Source organism: Saimiri boliviensis, chromosome 13, assembly GCF_048565385.1.
Source record: "Saimiri boliviensis isolate mSaiBol1 chromosome 13, mSaiBol1.pri, whole genome shotgun sequence".
Lineage (NCBI taxonomy): Eukaryota > Metazoa > Chordata > Mammalia > Primates > Cebidae > Saimiri > Saimiri boliviensis.
In genome coordinates this window covers 23828115-23842615 of record NC_133461.1, presented here as the reverse complement: position 1 = coordinate 23842615, position 14501 = coordinate 23828115, and the positions used below count along the sequence as shown (strand labels likewise).

General features: G+C 37.9%; 1 protein-coding gene across 5 annotated transcripts in view; it reads left to right on the top strand.

Moving 5' to 3' along the window:
• Positions 1 to 13261, top strand: part of RAB27B (RAB27B, member RAS oncogene family) — a 180439-nt gene extending 167178 nt beyond the window's left edge. For all 5 annotated transcript variants that reach the window (XM_074383407.1, XM_074383409.1, XM_003926054.4 and 2 more), the window contains 3 exons: positions 4070 to 4173; positions 7273 to 7396; positions 8861 to 13261. In XM_074383407.1, coding sequence (XP_074239508.1) covers positions 4070 to 4173; positions 7273 to 7396; positions 8861 to 9050 — 418 coding nt within the window. In that variant the 3' untranslated portion in view covers positions 9051 to 13261. The remainder of the gene's footprint in view (positions 1 to 4069; positions 4174 to 7272; positions 7397 to 8860) is intronic.
• Positions 13262 to 14501: the final 1240 nt, after the last annotated feature.

The window sequence follows — 14501 nt, the reverse complement described above, 5'->3', positions numbered from 1 at the left end:
GAACCAAAATTTCCAAGAGCAAAAGACCCCAAGCTAATGAAGCTTTTCAATATTAGATTAAATTAAAAGTGGCAAAACCTTGGCAGAGAGGATATTTAGAAGGCACGTACCTCCAAATTCTGCATCGTATGTCTTATAATGCTTATGCTTGTAAACACTTCCGTCTTTGAAATGCATCCAAAGTGTTCTCGCTTTCAGTGAGTGTAAACGCCAGGAGAGGTGCTGGGCCCTCTCTGTTAGCTTTTTTGACTGTGAATTCCATTTACACACACCCTTCAACACTGCTGGTTCCTCTGAAGCCATTCCTCACAAGAATCTCTGTTCATATGTCAGTTTTGTTGTCACAGAGATGTATGTTTTATAGAGCACTTTAATTCATTTTTGAAGAAGTAATATGAGAAAATGTGGTTCCCATATGTCCTCACACATGATATGTCAGCCTTGCATGATGGCAGCCTTCTCTGTCTGTCCCCTGCAGGCAGCTGCTCTGTGGGGGAAATGGGGAAGACTCAGGGCAGTCTTCGTAGCACTTGGGTTATTCATCCCTTGAGAATTTTGCGTTCTGTGTGTATATATAAGGTGTAGCTAAGCAACAAGATAAGCAATGTCTCACACCTCAGCCCTGTGCCTAAGGACATCTGGCAGTGCAACCCATGGAAGATAATAGATATTGATAGAAGTCACATCATGGCAAGGAAGAGAAAACACATGGCCCTTAAGGAAACCTAAAGGATGTAGGGCATAGCCTTCATTCCCAGGGACTGGGAAGAGTGATAATTGACTTTGGGGTCTGCTTCTTCTGTGATCCTAGTATCCTCGAGCAAACGTGGGCATGCTGCTCAATGCACTAGAAGCCAATACTATGGCACTGGATTTTGAGAAAAGGAAAGGCTTTTATTGCCAATTGACTCACAGGGAGACAGGAGTGTCAAGCTCAAATCTGTCTTTTTGCTCTGGCTTTTGAAGCAGCATTTTTTAAGACAAGGTTGGGGCAGGGGTGGGTTCTGAGATTAACAGGTGATTGGTGGAAGGAAAGGGGAGGGCTGGAAAGTTCTTGGACATGCGCACTTATGTCTGCACGCTATCTCAGGGGTCACATGTAGAAATTCAAGGGAAGTTAGTGGGAAACACGTGGTAAAAATTCAGGCTGTGACATTAGCAAGCTGGTTCTGTACAGATTCCAGTTGGCCATATCGGTTCCAATCGATTTCAGCCAGCTCTCTAATCTCATAAGCAGAGGGAGTTTCATTGTTTCAGCAAGTTATTTCCTTCTTTATCTGCCATCCTGCAAACTCAATTTCTGTTCATCATTGGTTTATTTAACTCTTTGGAACATGGTTTTACTGGTTTCCTCCACCCGGCTGACTCAACAGACAGAATGAGATGGGTAGGAAAGGCTGGAAATGAATTACTTGTCTCCCCAGGGGTGGGGAGAGTAGGGGATATCAAAGATACTAGACAGAAATGACCAGGATATCTGTTACTGCTCTGGAACAAGTGTGTTCTATCCATGCTGCTGTGGAGGAGAAAGTGTTTGCCCCAATCAGATCACTGTGGCAAGCACGTTTGTGAGTAACTTTGTCATACACTCTGGACAATGACGGGGAATAACACACAGTCTTGTCCTCAAATGAGACATACGCACTTAAAGAGAGAACAAAGAGCAGTTTTCCTGGCATGACACAATTATGGTTGAGTAGGAGACAATTTTGTGGGTACAGCTAGTTTCTAAAGAGGGAGAACTATTCGATAAACACTGCAATCTCTGTGGGCTTCCAAGGAATGGTAGAAACAAATCCTCAAGAAGAAATTGAATAAATATTTTTGGTATTTCTGCTCTACATTTTTAGATCATGATGATGCCTTACAAACAAATCCTACCTTGGAAATAAATAGCGGTGAAAATATCTCTTCTCCCATCCTTTGATATGAAAACTGTAATTCTCTGTTGCAGTCAATTAAAATATTTAATAATTGTATATCTTTTACTGTTTCTTTCTTTCTCTTGCACTGTTTAATTTCTCAAGTATTTAATGAGCAAATACCATGTTCTGAGCCATAAAAATACGACAGATAGCAAGTTAGAAACACAGCTCCCTTCCCCTTGGAGCTTACAGTCTAGGATAGAATTTGGATGAAAAACAATTGCAATGGAGCCTTAGAATAGTAACATGAAAACAAAGTCATAGGCAGGCCCACCAGGAGGAGCCCATAGCCCACATGCAGTGTTGGGAATGTCCCTTGGAGAAGTGGTATTTCCTCTTATACCATTATGAATGTACTCATGCACAATGTATGAGTGAGTGCTATCCTGGATAAAGGAAGGGGTAGGAAGTAAAGGAAGCACAAAGACAAGGAACCCACAGAAAGACCAGCATGTGTGAAAGCCCAGGAGAGCAGAGTGAACTTTCTAAGAACTAAAAGAAGATCAGCATGTCTGTGGGTAGTCAAAGAGATGGAGCTGGATAGATGAACAAAGATCACTTCCTGCAGAGCCTTGACAGCTTTTTAAGGAGTTTGTGCATTGGCTTACAAGTGATGTATAATCATTAAAATGTCTTTCATGGAGAATTGATATAATCTATGGAAAGAAATGGAGTGGTGATAAGAGTAGGGTCTCAAAAAAACTGGATACAGGAAGCCTAATGAGAAAGCTGTTGAAGTTGTCCAGGCGAGAGAGAATGAGTTTGGAAGTAGAGCAGGGGCAGAGTAAGAAATGAGAAGGTCAAAAGATGTGTGTTAACTGTAGACAGCAAGTGAAGGAGGAAGGGATTATGGCAACCAGGATGGTGATATCACAGACAGAAAATAAATCAAGAAGAGTGGCCAGTTTGGTTTTGGATGTGTGAAGTTGGAGGTACCTGAGTTTCCTCCAGGTGGAAGTATCCAACAAGCAATGAGGCACCCAATGTGAAAGGCGGGGAAGCACTAGATTTCTAATTTTGGGCTTCTCAATTTACAGGCTACAATCGAGCCAGTGAAATGGATAAGATTATCCAGTGAATGTGTATAGAGGGAGAGGGGTCAAGAATAGAACTCTGAGGAAACCAACACAAAGGATCTAAAAATAGGCTAAAATAGGAGACCAAAAATTAAAAGAACATTTAGGATAGGAAGCAATATCACTAGTTCAAAGCTATGTGCCTTTCTAAAAACCCACTGTCAAATTCAAAACCTTCTCTGGTCCCTATATGTGGTCTCTGGTTTTGCCCATTGCTCATATTAAAATAAATCTCAGTACATCTTTAACTTCACTGAAGATGGTTGGTAGTGTCTGGGATCTGGGGTCGGGGCATGGAAAGCTGACCAGGGAGGGAAAAACTTTGCTTTGCACACGAAAGAGCAAATTTCTCCAAAATCTTGATTAATAATGAGAGTTCTTTCTTTCTTTCTTTCTTTCCCCAATGACTATGTCTGTTCTGTCCTGACCCTCACTCAGTCCCCCAACCATCTTCCTTTTTCTTGTGAATCCTAGATGCCAACCTGAAGCTCAGTTTTACCCAAAAACAGTGCTTTTTAAAAAGAGTTTTGTCATCAATATTTTTCCCTACAAAAGAATTCCATTTCCTGTAGCTAACAAGTTGTGGTTTTCTTCATATTATCACAGGCATTCATTTTCAGGCTACTATGTGCCGAGCTTTCTTCTGGGCAGAGACAAGAAAGATGGAAAGTATAAGTTAAAGTGCCCACTCTAAAGTGCTTTACATTTAAATTGTAAACCATGAAATGCCCACGAGCCAAAAAAAAAAAAAAAAAGATTCCAGAAAGCTGTGTAAGCAAATCCATGATTGAATGTTACAAACTGTGTATACAAGTGCTGTGAGACCAGAAAACCAGGAAGTGGTAAAACAAACAAACAAACAAAAAAAAAAACAACAACAAAAAACCTACAACCAAATCTTCTCCCTTACTTCTTCAATAGTCTCTCTGCCCACATTCCCCTTTCCCTAGGATATTCCATAAGGGCCAACCATGGATAATTCATACCTGAAAGAGAAACTGTTGTTTGGGGTGTTGTCAAAAGTATGTGCACTAACTTTCAGAACTTCCCACTGTGTTTCCTCGGCAGGTTCCGGAGTCTCACCACTGCATTTTTCAGAGACGCCATGGGCTTCTTATTAATGTTTGACCTCACCAGTCAGCAGAGCTTCTTAAATGTCAGAAACTGGATGAGTAAGTGGGCCTGAGTAATGTGCATTGGCCGAGTTGCGACCCAACTGCCCTAGGTGCCTGTTGGTCTCACAAGATGCAACCAGACTGTGTACCACAGATTGACTGTCAAAGTCATGAGTTGAGTGTTGCCTGTGTCACCTTCAAAGTGGTGGCCTTTATGCGTACCACCAAAGGCAGCTTGGAATTGTATTTTCCTGTGATATTTTTAGAGGAAGCCTACCTTGCTTTATCACCACCTGTATTTATGATCTTTATTATTGTCATTGAAAGACCATTAATTCCACTTTTCCAGTAAATCTTGAAGGACTTCTTAAAACTAAGTGAGCTACTACATTTGACCTGGAGAGATCGCAGGGAAAACCAGCAGTGCTTTCTGAGAGGGATACTGACACCTAAGCATGTTAAGCACTGATGGGTTAATTAGATGTGAAACCGGAACAGACCAGTTGCGTGATGATAAGCTGAGGCACAATGTGTCAGTCAGTCAGCTCCCTTGGGCATTTTACTTTTCAAAAAAGGTTCAAATGTAAGGAAACCATGTAAAGACAATCTCCAGCCTTCGATATAATAAAAACTTAGTTATAATAAAAATTGAAACTTTGATATAATAAAAATTGAAATGTTCCCTAATCAATTACTAAAGTCATATTGACATACATCAACACAGGAGAGAAGTATTAGAATTTTCCTTTATGTTTTAGTTGATGTAGCAATAAAGGGCATATTTCTTTTTTTTTTTTTATTACAAGTAAGAATTTTGATCTTAGCAGGATACACTAATAGCAGGACAGACGAGTCGTCCTATGGGGTTGCTCTTGTCATTTCCAGATTTGTCTGGGCCATCTGGAGTTAGAGAGGTATTTTTTTTAAAACTCGACCTTGTTATTCTCCTGCTCAAAGTCCTTCTGTAACTTTCCACCTCCCCAGAATAAAATCCAGAGTCCCTCACTTACCTACAACGTCACGGTGGTATCTGGGCTTCCTCTCTAATTCCTGTTACTTGGGCCCAGCTTACTAGCCCTCAGCCCAGCTGGCTCCTATGCTATTCCCAATATGAAAACTTGCCATTCCCCTTTGCTTTCTCTTCTCCCATTTACAGCCTTGTGCTAGTTTCTTCATTCCCTTCAAGTTCTGGCCAAATCTTATTTATCTCTGGACTGACAACCCCTCTGAAATAGTGCTCATCACTCTGTATCCCCTCAACGTGCCTTAGAGTTCGTTCAGAACCAGGCATCACCTGGCATGATGTGATGTATTTTTGGTTTACTTGTGTTTTTGATGCTTTCTGCCACTAGAATGTAAGCGCTTATGAAAATGCAGACTTTTCCATTTTTTTTCAGTGTAATATGCCATACCTGGATGAGTGCCTGGCACAGAGCAGGTGCTCAATATAGATATATTTCTTATCACTGTGTTATGTAAAATTAATAATATATTTTGTATATAATTCATGATTATATATAATAATTATATAGAACCACTCTCAGTGTGGTTTCAATATTGTTGTAACCAATGGGGAGACAAATCCTGACTTTTGTAATTGCTTCTCCAAATGAATGTTTATCTTAGGATCTGTCCTTTATTTCCACGTAATACTGCATTTCCTTACCCAAATTTTGATGGTAGCATTAGATTCTGAAGACAAGGTGATAATAAGCTTATTAAATTCTTTCAGAGAATGATTTGTTTATCCTTTTTCAAGGCAGATGAGAGTCTCCCTTGTTTTTAAATGTCTCCAGAAGGATATTTCTGGGATTTAAAATAATTAATTGTCATGCCTAGTAACACTTGAATTTTTTAACATCCAAGTAATTGGTATTACAGGGCAAGCCTTTGTCTTCTTCCTCTAGTCTCAGCAAGGTAGCACACAACATGCTTTATGATAGACATTTAAGTAGCCTCTGCAACCTCAAAAACACAGCTTGACAGGTTTCTTATATTTTTTTCTTTTTTTTCCTCACTCTCACCTTCCTCCCCTGCCCTGCCTTCCCCTCCCCATCCCTCCCTTCCTCCCTTTCTCCCTGAGTTCCTTTCCTTCCTTCCCTCCTTCTTTCCTTCCTCCCTCCATCCCTCCCTTCTTCCCTCCCTCCCTCCCTTCTTCCTTCCCTCCCTCCCTCCCTCCCTCCCTTCTTTCCTTCCTTCCATCCTTCCTTCCTTCCTTCCTCCCTCCCTCCCTATTTCCTTCCTTCCTCTCTCCCTTCTATCTCTCTCTCTCTCTCTTTCTCTCTCTCCTTACACATAGGTCAGGAGATCGAGACTATCCTGGCCATGGTGAAACCCCATCTCTACTAAAATACAAAAAAATTAGCCTAGTGTGGTGGCATGCACCTGTAGTCTCGGCTACTCAGGAGATGGAGGCAGGGGAATCACTTGAATCTGGGAGATGGAGGTTGCAGTGAGCTGAGATCATGCCACTCTCCCCACATACACATAGTGTTTTTTGTAGAAAAGAGAAAAACAAGTTACTTGTCTTAAAATTGTTTCTACATGAATTTGTAGTGATTCAAATATATTCCACACTATAGATCATCACTTTGGATGTTAGGGAAGGGAAATATTGCAACTTCCCAAAGGATAAAGAAAATTTATTCACTTAAAAATCATATTCTATTTATCTCCATCTATATTTGAGGAACAAATGGTGTGAAGCAGTTATGGCCATTTCAGAGTACATTTCCCCAGAAGTATTCCATATTTACTGAATACTTACTATGTGCTGACAACTTGATATACATTATTAGAAGAAATGCCCTTAAGCAAGAACAGCACATGGATTAAAAAGATCTTCCAGAGGAAAACATGTGATGTTTTATTGAATTACTTAATAATAAAAGCACCTAACATTTACTAAATGTTGTGTATTGATACGGGTGCTTTATATATATTTTTAGTCCTTTCCATAATCTGCAATTTGTAAGGTGTTATCTCCATTTTACAGATGAGCACACTGTGACTGGGAAGAGGAAGTAACTTGGCTAATATAACTAGTAAACAACCAAGCTGGAGATGAACAATTAGATCGGGAATCTGGAATAAGAGCAATCATTTGACATCACTTATTTATCAATAACTTGCTGGTTCCATCTGCTTTCTTTTCAGGCCAACTGCAAGCAAATGCTTATTGTGAAAATCCAGATATAGTATTAATTGGCAACAAGGCAGATCTACTGGACCAGAGGGAAGTCAATGAAAGGCAAGCTCGGGAACTGGCTGACAAATATGGGTAAGTCAGTTACACGGAGACAGTGTGTGACTTTGCATGCTTCTGTTCAACAAATGGAGCAGGGACATGAGAATGATATTAGAAGAAATCCTCATAACCAAGAATGGCACGTGGATTAAAAAGATTTTCAGAGAGATAGATGTGATGTATTAATGAATTACTTAATAATAAGAGCACCTAACGTTTACTGTATACGTACAACGTACTGGCAACAATTCCTAGACACTAACTCATTTTGGCCCCTCAAAACCATGTGTGGAAGATAACTAGAGTTATCCCATTTTATATATAAGAACTGAGTCACAGAGACATTAAGAAACTGTTGGAAGCCCACCCCACACAGTTAGTAAGAGGCAGAGCTCCAACTCAATCCAGGCAGTCTGAGATCGAAGCTCATGCTCTTAAACACTCTATTCTTCTGCCTCTTAATCAACAGACGTAAAACTCTAAGGAATAATCCCTGACATGGACATGAAAATGTAGTCTTTATCCCAGCTGAGCTTGAATGGCAGCTTACAAAAAAAAACAACAACAGAAACAACACCCCATGTAATTGTAAATTGACTTCCGAGGCAGAATCTGTCATTATTTTTTAAATTTAAAGTAGTTTTATTATGTCTGCCAATTTTTTTTATGGAAGAATTCTCCCTGAGAGCTGTACAATTTACAAGTCTTCTTGAAACTTTTAATTCCAAATAAATATTGACTGTATTCACATGAATAGCCTTATTCAATGCATGCCTATTTTCTTTCTTTCTTTCTTTTTTTTTTTTTTTTTTTTTTTTTTGAGACAGAGTCTTGTTGTTTCACCAGGCTGGAGTGCAGGGGCATGATCTCAGCTCACAGCAACCTCCATCTCCCAGATTCAAGTGATTCCCCTGCCTCAGTCTCCTGAGTAGCTGGGACTACAGGTGCATGCCACCACACTCGGCTAATTTTTTGTATTTTAGTAGAGATGGGGTTTCACCATGGCCAGGATGGTCTCCATCTCCTGACCTCATGATCCACCACCCGCCTCAGCCTCCCAAAGTGCTGAGATTACAGCCATGAGCCACCACGCCTGGCCAATGCATGCCTATTTTCAAAAGCAGATTTCCAGATAATTGATTGGAAGGGAAGCAGTATTTTAATAGTAATGTTGATCAGTAGTTTTGTCGATCATGGGGTATTTTTCTCCTCCTAATTTTTTTAAACAGTGAAAATGCTTTGGCTTCAACTTCCTGACTACCTCTTGTATCAATTTCCTTGCCATAAAACTGGTTATAACCATCCTAAAGAGCAGCTCACCAATTTTTACTCACTGAAGGAAAAAACAAGGGTGCTTTTCAACTTAGCCAGCGAAGACATAATTATTTCATGGTCTCTCAGCCAGCCGTTTTTGCATGTGTGATTCACCTGTACATCTTGCTGTATCTGTTCTGATTTCTTCCTCTCAAAAAACATTTGCCATCCTTTCTGTGCTAGCATACCATATTTTGAAACAAGTGCAGCAACTGGACAGAATGTGGAGAAAGCTGTAGAAACCCTTTTGGACTTAATCATGAAGCGAATGGACCAGTGTGTGGAGAAGACACAAATCCCCGATGCTGTCAATGGTGGAAGTTCTGGAAAGTTGGATGGGGAGAAGCCACCAGAGAAGAAATGTGCCTGCTAGACTCCACGTAGAAACTGATCGTCAAGAGCCCCACTCAAATATGACCTTTAAAAACAATGACAAACCACACAACTGTTGTTGAGTAAACAATACACAATGGCATGTCTTTCTTTTTCTGCCAGAAAATCTACTTTAAGAAACCAGAATAGTCAACAGTGTTCAAAAGAATTGACTAGTTATCCCTGAGGCCCTTTCAGACAAGATGAAAGATTTCCTAATGTGGTTTCATTATCATGGATATTCAATTTATTTTTCTTGTAGAGAAAATGAGCATATAAGACAATATAAAAGAACTATCAGTGAGTTTTAAATCAGAACAAGTTACCTGTCACATTGAAGAAAAGGGTGGGCTACTAAAGGTAGAACACAGGAAGAAGATTTTCAAAGATTGGATTTACTTATTATATTGAATCAGATGGATAATTTTAGATTTGCATTGGGGAAAATGTACTAACTAAAAATGGATACACAATGAAGAATTCTATTTGGCTCTTTATGAATAACATTACTATGTACACCCAAAAAGCTGTACTAGAATGAGTAAATTACTGATAAGGTGACAAATAGGTAAATGTCACACTCCTGCTAAAATGCAGGAGATAGTGTCATAATGCCATCTTTATATTTTTAATAAATAGCACATCGACAAGAACAGGGCTGTAAATGACAAAGTATAAGACAAATATCCTGGAAAAAAATGAAAGTATGAGAGATTGCCATTTGTACAGCTTAAATTAATTGTATCTGTTAAAGATGTCTGGAAGGGTTACTTAGGCAAATTTCACTCAAGCCAATTAGGAGCTGACGTTATCAGTTGGGATTAAGAGAACTTCAGAGGTTTCACTTTCAAACAAAATTTTAGAAATCAATTTGGTGTTCAGCTTCACATTTCATTTTTTCTTAGCACATGTTGATAAAATAGTCACAAGGAGAAATTAACAGTTACGGTTTATTAAATCTCTTTTAAAATGCAGTCAAGGAAAACTAGCCCTGAATTTTTTTAGATGAAGTATGCTGGTGATATGAAACAAAAAGTGACAATTATTGCGGGTTTCCTTTTAGTTTGCAAAAGCACTAGAAACTCTAAATCACATTTCTGTCCTCCAAACCCCACCCATTCCTGGCTTTCAGCCAATCGCAGAAATGCAGGTGTGTTATTTTGTTGATCAGTAACTTTGGAACAATGATGGATCAATTCTATGGTCACTCTGAATTTTCATATCATTAATCACATAAAAATGATAATACCTCATTCTATATTATAATATGATTTTATTTTGCCAAAGGCAAAACACCTATATTTGAGCCGTATTTGGGGGGTTGGGTGAGGAAGGACCTATATCTTATCTCACCAAAAAATTGGTCAGTATTTTTTAATGGAAAGCTGCCTTTTCTTTCTAAGAAATAATAACAAAGTTGTTTTTTATTGGCCTAGTCTGTCCTTGTGCCTAATCTAACATTACATTAATTTTCGATCTTAGTTTCTGATAAATACAAGCCATTCCTATCAAATATTATTTATTTCAGTCAATTTTACCAATAACAGAGACAATGTATTTTCATTGCTTTTTTTTATTATGAGCATATGATTTTTTGACAGGCTGTTTCCTCATCCTATAATTTTTTTCCAATCAAACCTATTTTTTTCAAACTCTGTGCATATTTTTTGTTATACACATTGAAGACCCTAAAACTCCCAATCTGTCATTTAACTTCCCTCTACCAACTTCTGTCTGGTATTGAATCAGTTTCAGAAACACAGACAGACCCAAGGAAATGTCTCTTTTTAATGTTCTTAGGATGGACTAGACACATAAATGTGACATGAATCCAAATATGAATAACTTGGAAGCTTTTATGCTATTAGCCCCCAGTGAAATTCTCAGCATTAACTGCCCAGCTCCTCTGATTTCTGCAGCATCATGGCAGGTCCTAAGATGGATCATGTATGGGTATTCCCTCTCATGGTGTTTCCTCTGGGATGCTCTTCGTTATCTCAATGCCTGTGCCATGAAGATAGAAAACTAACATTTAAGATGTTTCTTCTGGAAGGAAAGTGAGCAGAAACAAGTGATATTGCCATTGCTGTGGCAAAATTTGGTGAACTTCTGTGGTCATTATTATCAATTTCTTCTTTGGATTTAAATTGTAATGTCCCCTGCATTTCCTTAATAGGGAATGTGAAGCCTTTATAAAACCCCAAAAGTATTCTATTTTGATATGTCTTTTTGTTTCTATTCATTTTCAATTACATGATTGATTTACTTATGCTAAGATTCTGTCATTGTCAGTTATTTAATGTTTTTTTCAGGGTCTGTTTTAAGATTATTATTTGATAGCCATAGCATGAAGCAGAGGCTGATGAGGCCCATAATTATGGAAAAATAACAATTATTGGATAATTTCAAGAGGAATGAAAAATGACAAGCTGATTTAAAATACTGTTCTATTTATAAATAAGTATTTGATCTAAAAAAATTTTCCCCATAAAGTTCGACATCTGACCCCATATTTTATGTAATCATTATTAGAAATTCCTTCTCTCATTATTTCATGATTAGTAGTTTTGTATAATTCATTTTACAATTTCAAATTGATCTGGTGCCATAAAGTATACAGACTACTTTAAAGATTTCCATATGCCCTTTACCCCATAACAGCATGTATTTTTAGCCAACATATATCCTGTTGCTAACTATCTCCCAATGCTTTAATGAAATATATGTATTTAGGAAAAATGTTTAAAATGTACGTGAAACTCCTTTCTGATATAGAAATCATTTCTGGAGTATTTACACTAGTTTGATGTTTACTTTGCTCCAACTCAGTGCCTGAGATACCTCTGTGACCAAATTTGTACCCAACCACATACATAGCTCATTTTCTATAATGTTGTATCATAGGAAGCCCTCACAGAGACACTAACACAGCTAAAGATCTTCTGATATTATCAGCAAGAAATGCAAAGACTTTATTGGAATCTGGAGAGCATAACCACCTTCTCTTGGTCTCCTTGCTTACTTCTTATGGAGTTGGCATCACCTGAGACTTTTAGCTGTGATTAGGTACAAGCTTACCTTTTAGGATAGAAAAAGAAAGATCCTTTGAAAAAATGCATCAAAAATAGTCCAGAGAACATGTTTGTCTTGGTCTGATGATGACAAGAGGTCAAGGGTTGACAAGAAACTACTAAATGCCAAGAGTTGAGCCTATGGGTCTCTCCGTAAGAGTTTTAAAACTCTTGGCCAGGCACAGTGGCTCATGCCTATAATGCCAGCACTTTGGGAGGCTGAGGTGGGTGGATCACTTGAGTTCAGGAGTTTGAGATCAGCCTGGCCAACATGGTGAAACTATGTGTCTACTAAAAATATAAAAAAAATTAACCGGGTGTGGTGGTGGGCGCCTGTAATCCCAGCTACTTGGGAGACTGAGGCAGGAGAATTACTTGAACCCAGGAGGCAGAGGTTGCAGTGAGCTGAGATCTCACCACTGGACACCAGCCTGGGTGACAGAGTGAGACTCTGTCTCAAAACAAACAAACAAACAAACAAAACTCTTGCAAATTACCACTTTATCCAATTTGCTATCATTTTCATATTATCAGCTATCACCCTGCAAAATATTCAAAACCAGCAATTTCTAAAGTAAATATTTTATCTGTTATTTTTAACCAGATAGGTGTCTTTGTCATGCTTCTACTATAAATTGTTCTTTGCCAACCTGTATAGGCAAGAGTTTTAATCAGCCCTTTCTTGTCCTCTTGGTAAGAAAGAGAAGCTTGACTATAGAGGACATGACTACATTAAAAATAATTTAATAGTCACAATATGACATTCTTTAAGCTGTAAATTGAGTACACTGGAAATCAACAAATTTGATGAAGCCTGTATATCTCTTCACCAGTGGAGTGAGTGCAGCAGTTAGAAAGAGAAGCAATGTTGTGTAATTGGTGCAGTGGTTAGTTAAGCATAGTATATAACCTTGTGTTCATGAAACAGGTTGTTCATAGTTCTGCATCTCTCTTCACTTAAAAAAAGGCACATTATTCTTTCCTTATTATGTCGTATTACACCAAACATTTGAGGGAAAAATCCTCATCCATAAAGGATTTTGGATCTATAACACTCAACTGTAAAGAAATAATATTTCAAGTCTTTGCTTTCCTCAGATACATAACAACTGTTTATAAAGAAGATCTGAGAGCTGATATTTGCCAAAGTGATAGAATAGTTGTCTTTGCCTCTCTACGACCAAGCTTTAAGACATTAAAAGAAGTCTAGTGTATTTGAATATTTTAGAGAAAGCTTTATCATTTTTTAAGATGCCAAGATGCTGCCTCTATTTGCAAAAGTTGTCTGAGAATTCACCATAAACTATATTTTCTTCTTGATCTTTGACTAAGATGATGTCAGCTTATTTCTGGGAAAGGTGCTGAGCTCTTATATGTGAAAATGGTTATAGACTATTATCTGAGATGAGTGTCATTTCAATACTTTATAAATCCACAAAGCTACTTGTCTCATAAAGTAGAACTGATACAATTTGTGGTTAGATATGTAGAGAATTTTATAAATTTATTGCCTTGAATTTCTGGGTGGAGACCCAACTACAATGGTATTGTTGAGCAAGAACTATTTTAAAGAGAATTAGAGTTAAAAGATATTTAAATTGTTCTCTCAAATACGCAGAACCTGGAGAAGGTCATACTTTGAAGGTCGATTTTGAGTCCGAATAAAGAAAGACCCAGTAACAGATACTGTTTTTGTAACCAGATTCAAAGAAAATATATATTCATTTTCTTCTACTAAGTAGAGGTTTATGCCCTTAGAAGTAAATTAGTAAAAATATCTGAACAAAAAACATTTCTTCATTAGCATAAAAATTTGGGACACTTAGAGACATTGTGTTTATTGCATATAAATCTAATTGTTCCATAAGTTATATTTATGAAAATATCATAAATTCTAAGCACTTTGATTAGTTTTTCAGGGAATACTATCACAAAGCTGCTTTCCTGCAGAGTTCCTTGTATCGACAGTCTATAGTTGAGGTGTTTTCTCATTTCCTATATAGAGAGAATATCACAAACAAGCAAAAACATTAGTACCAAAATAGCAGAACTATTTTGTCATATTCTGAGAAAAAAATATACAAAGAAATAATCTTTTCATTGAATGGGTTTCCTCGTTCCTTTTCGGCAGGTTGTGGAAGTAATGGCTTACATCCCTCAGCTGACGTTGTCTACAGGAGTATTAGCAAATTCTGTAGGAGCAAGTATGTCTGACCTTAATCTAATAGATCCCTTATTTAATCAGCAGCTTCTGTTTTCATGTCTGTTGGCACATCAAAATGGTTTCTGTTCCCAGGAAAGTAGTAACATACATTTATCTTTATTCTTTTCCCTGGCGATTTATTTTTCAAATGCTCTTTGAGAAAAGACCTAGTATTGTA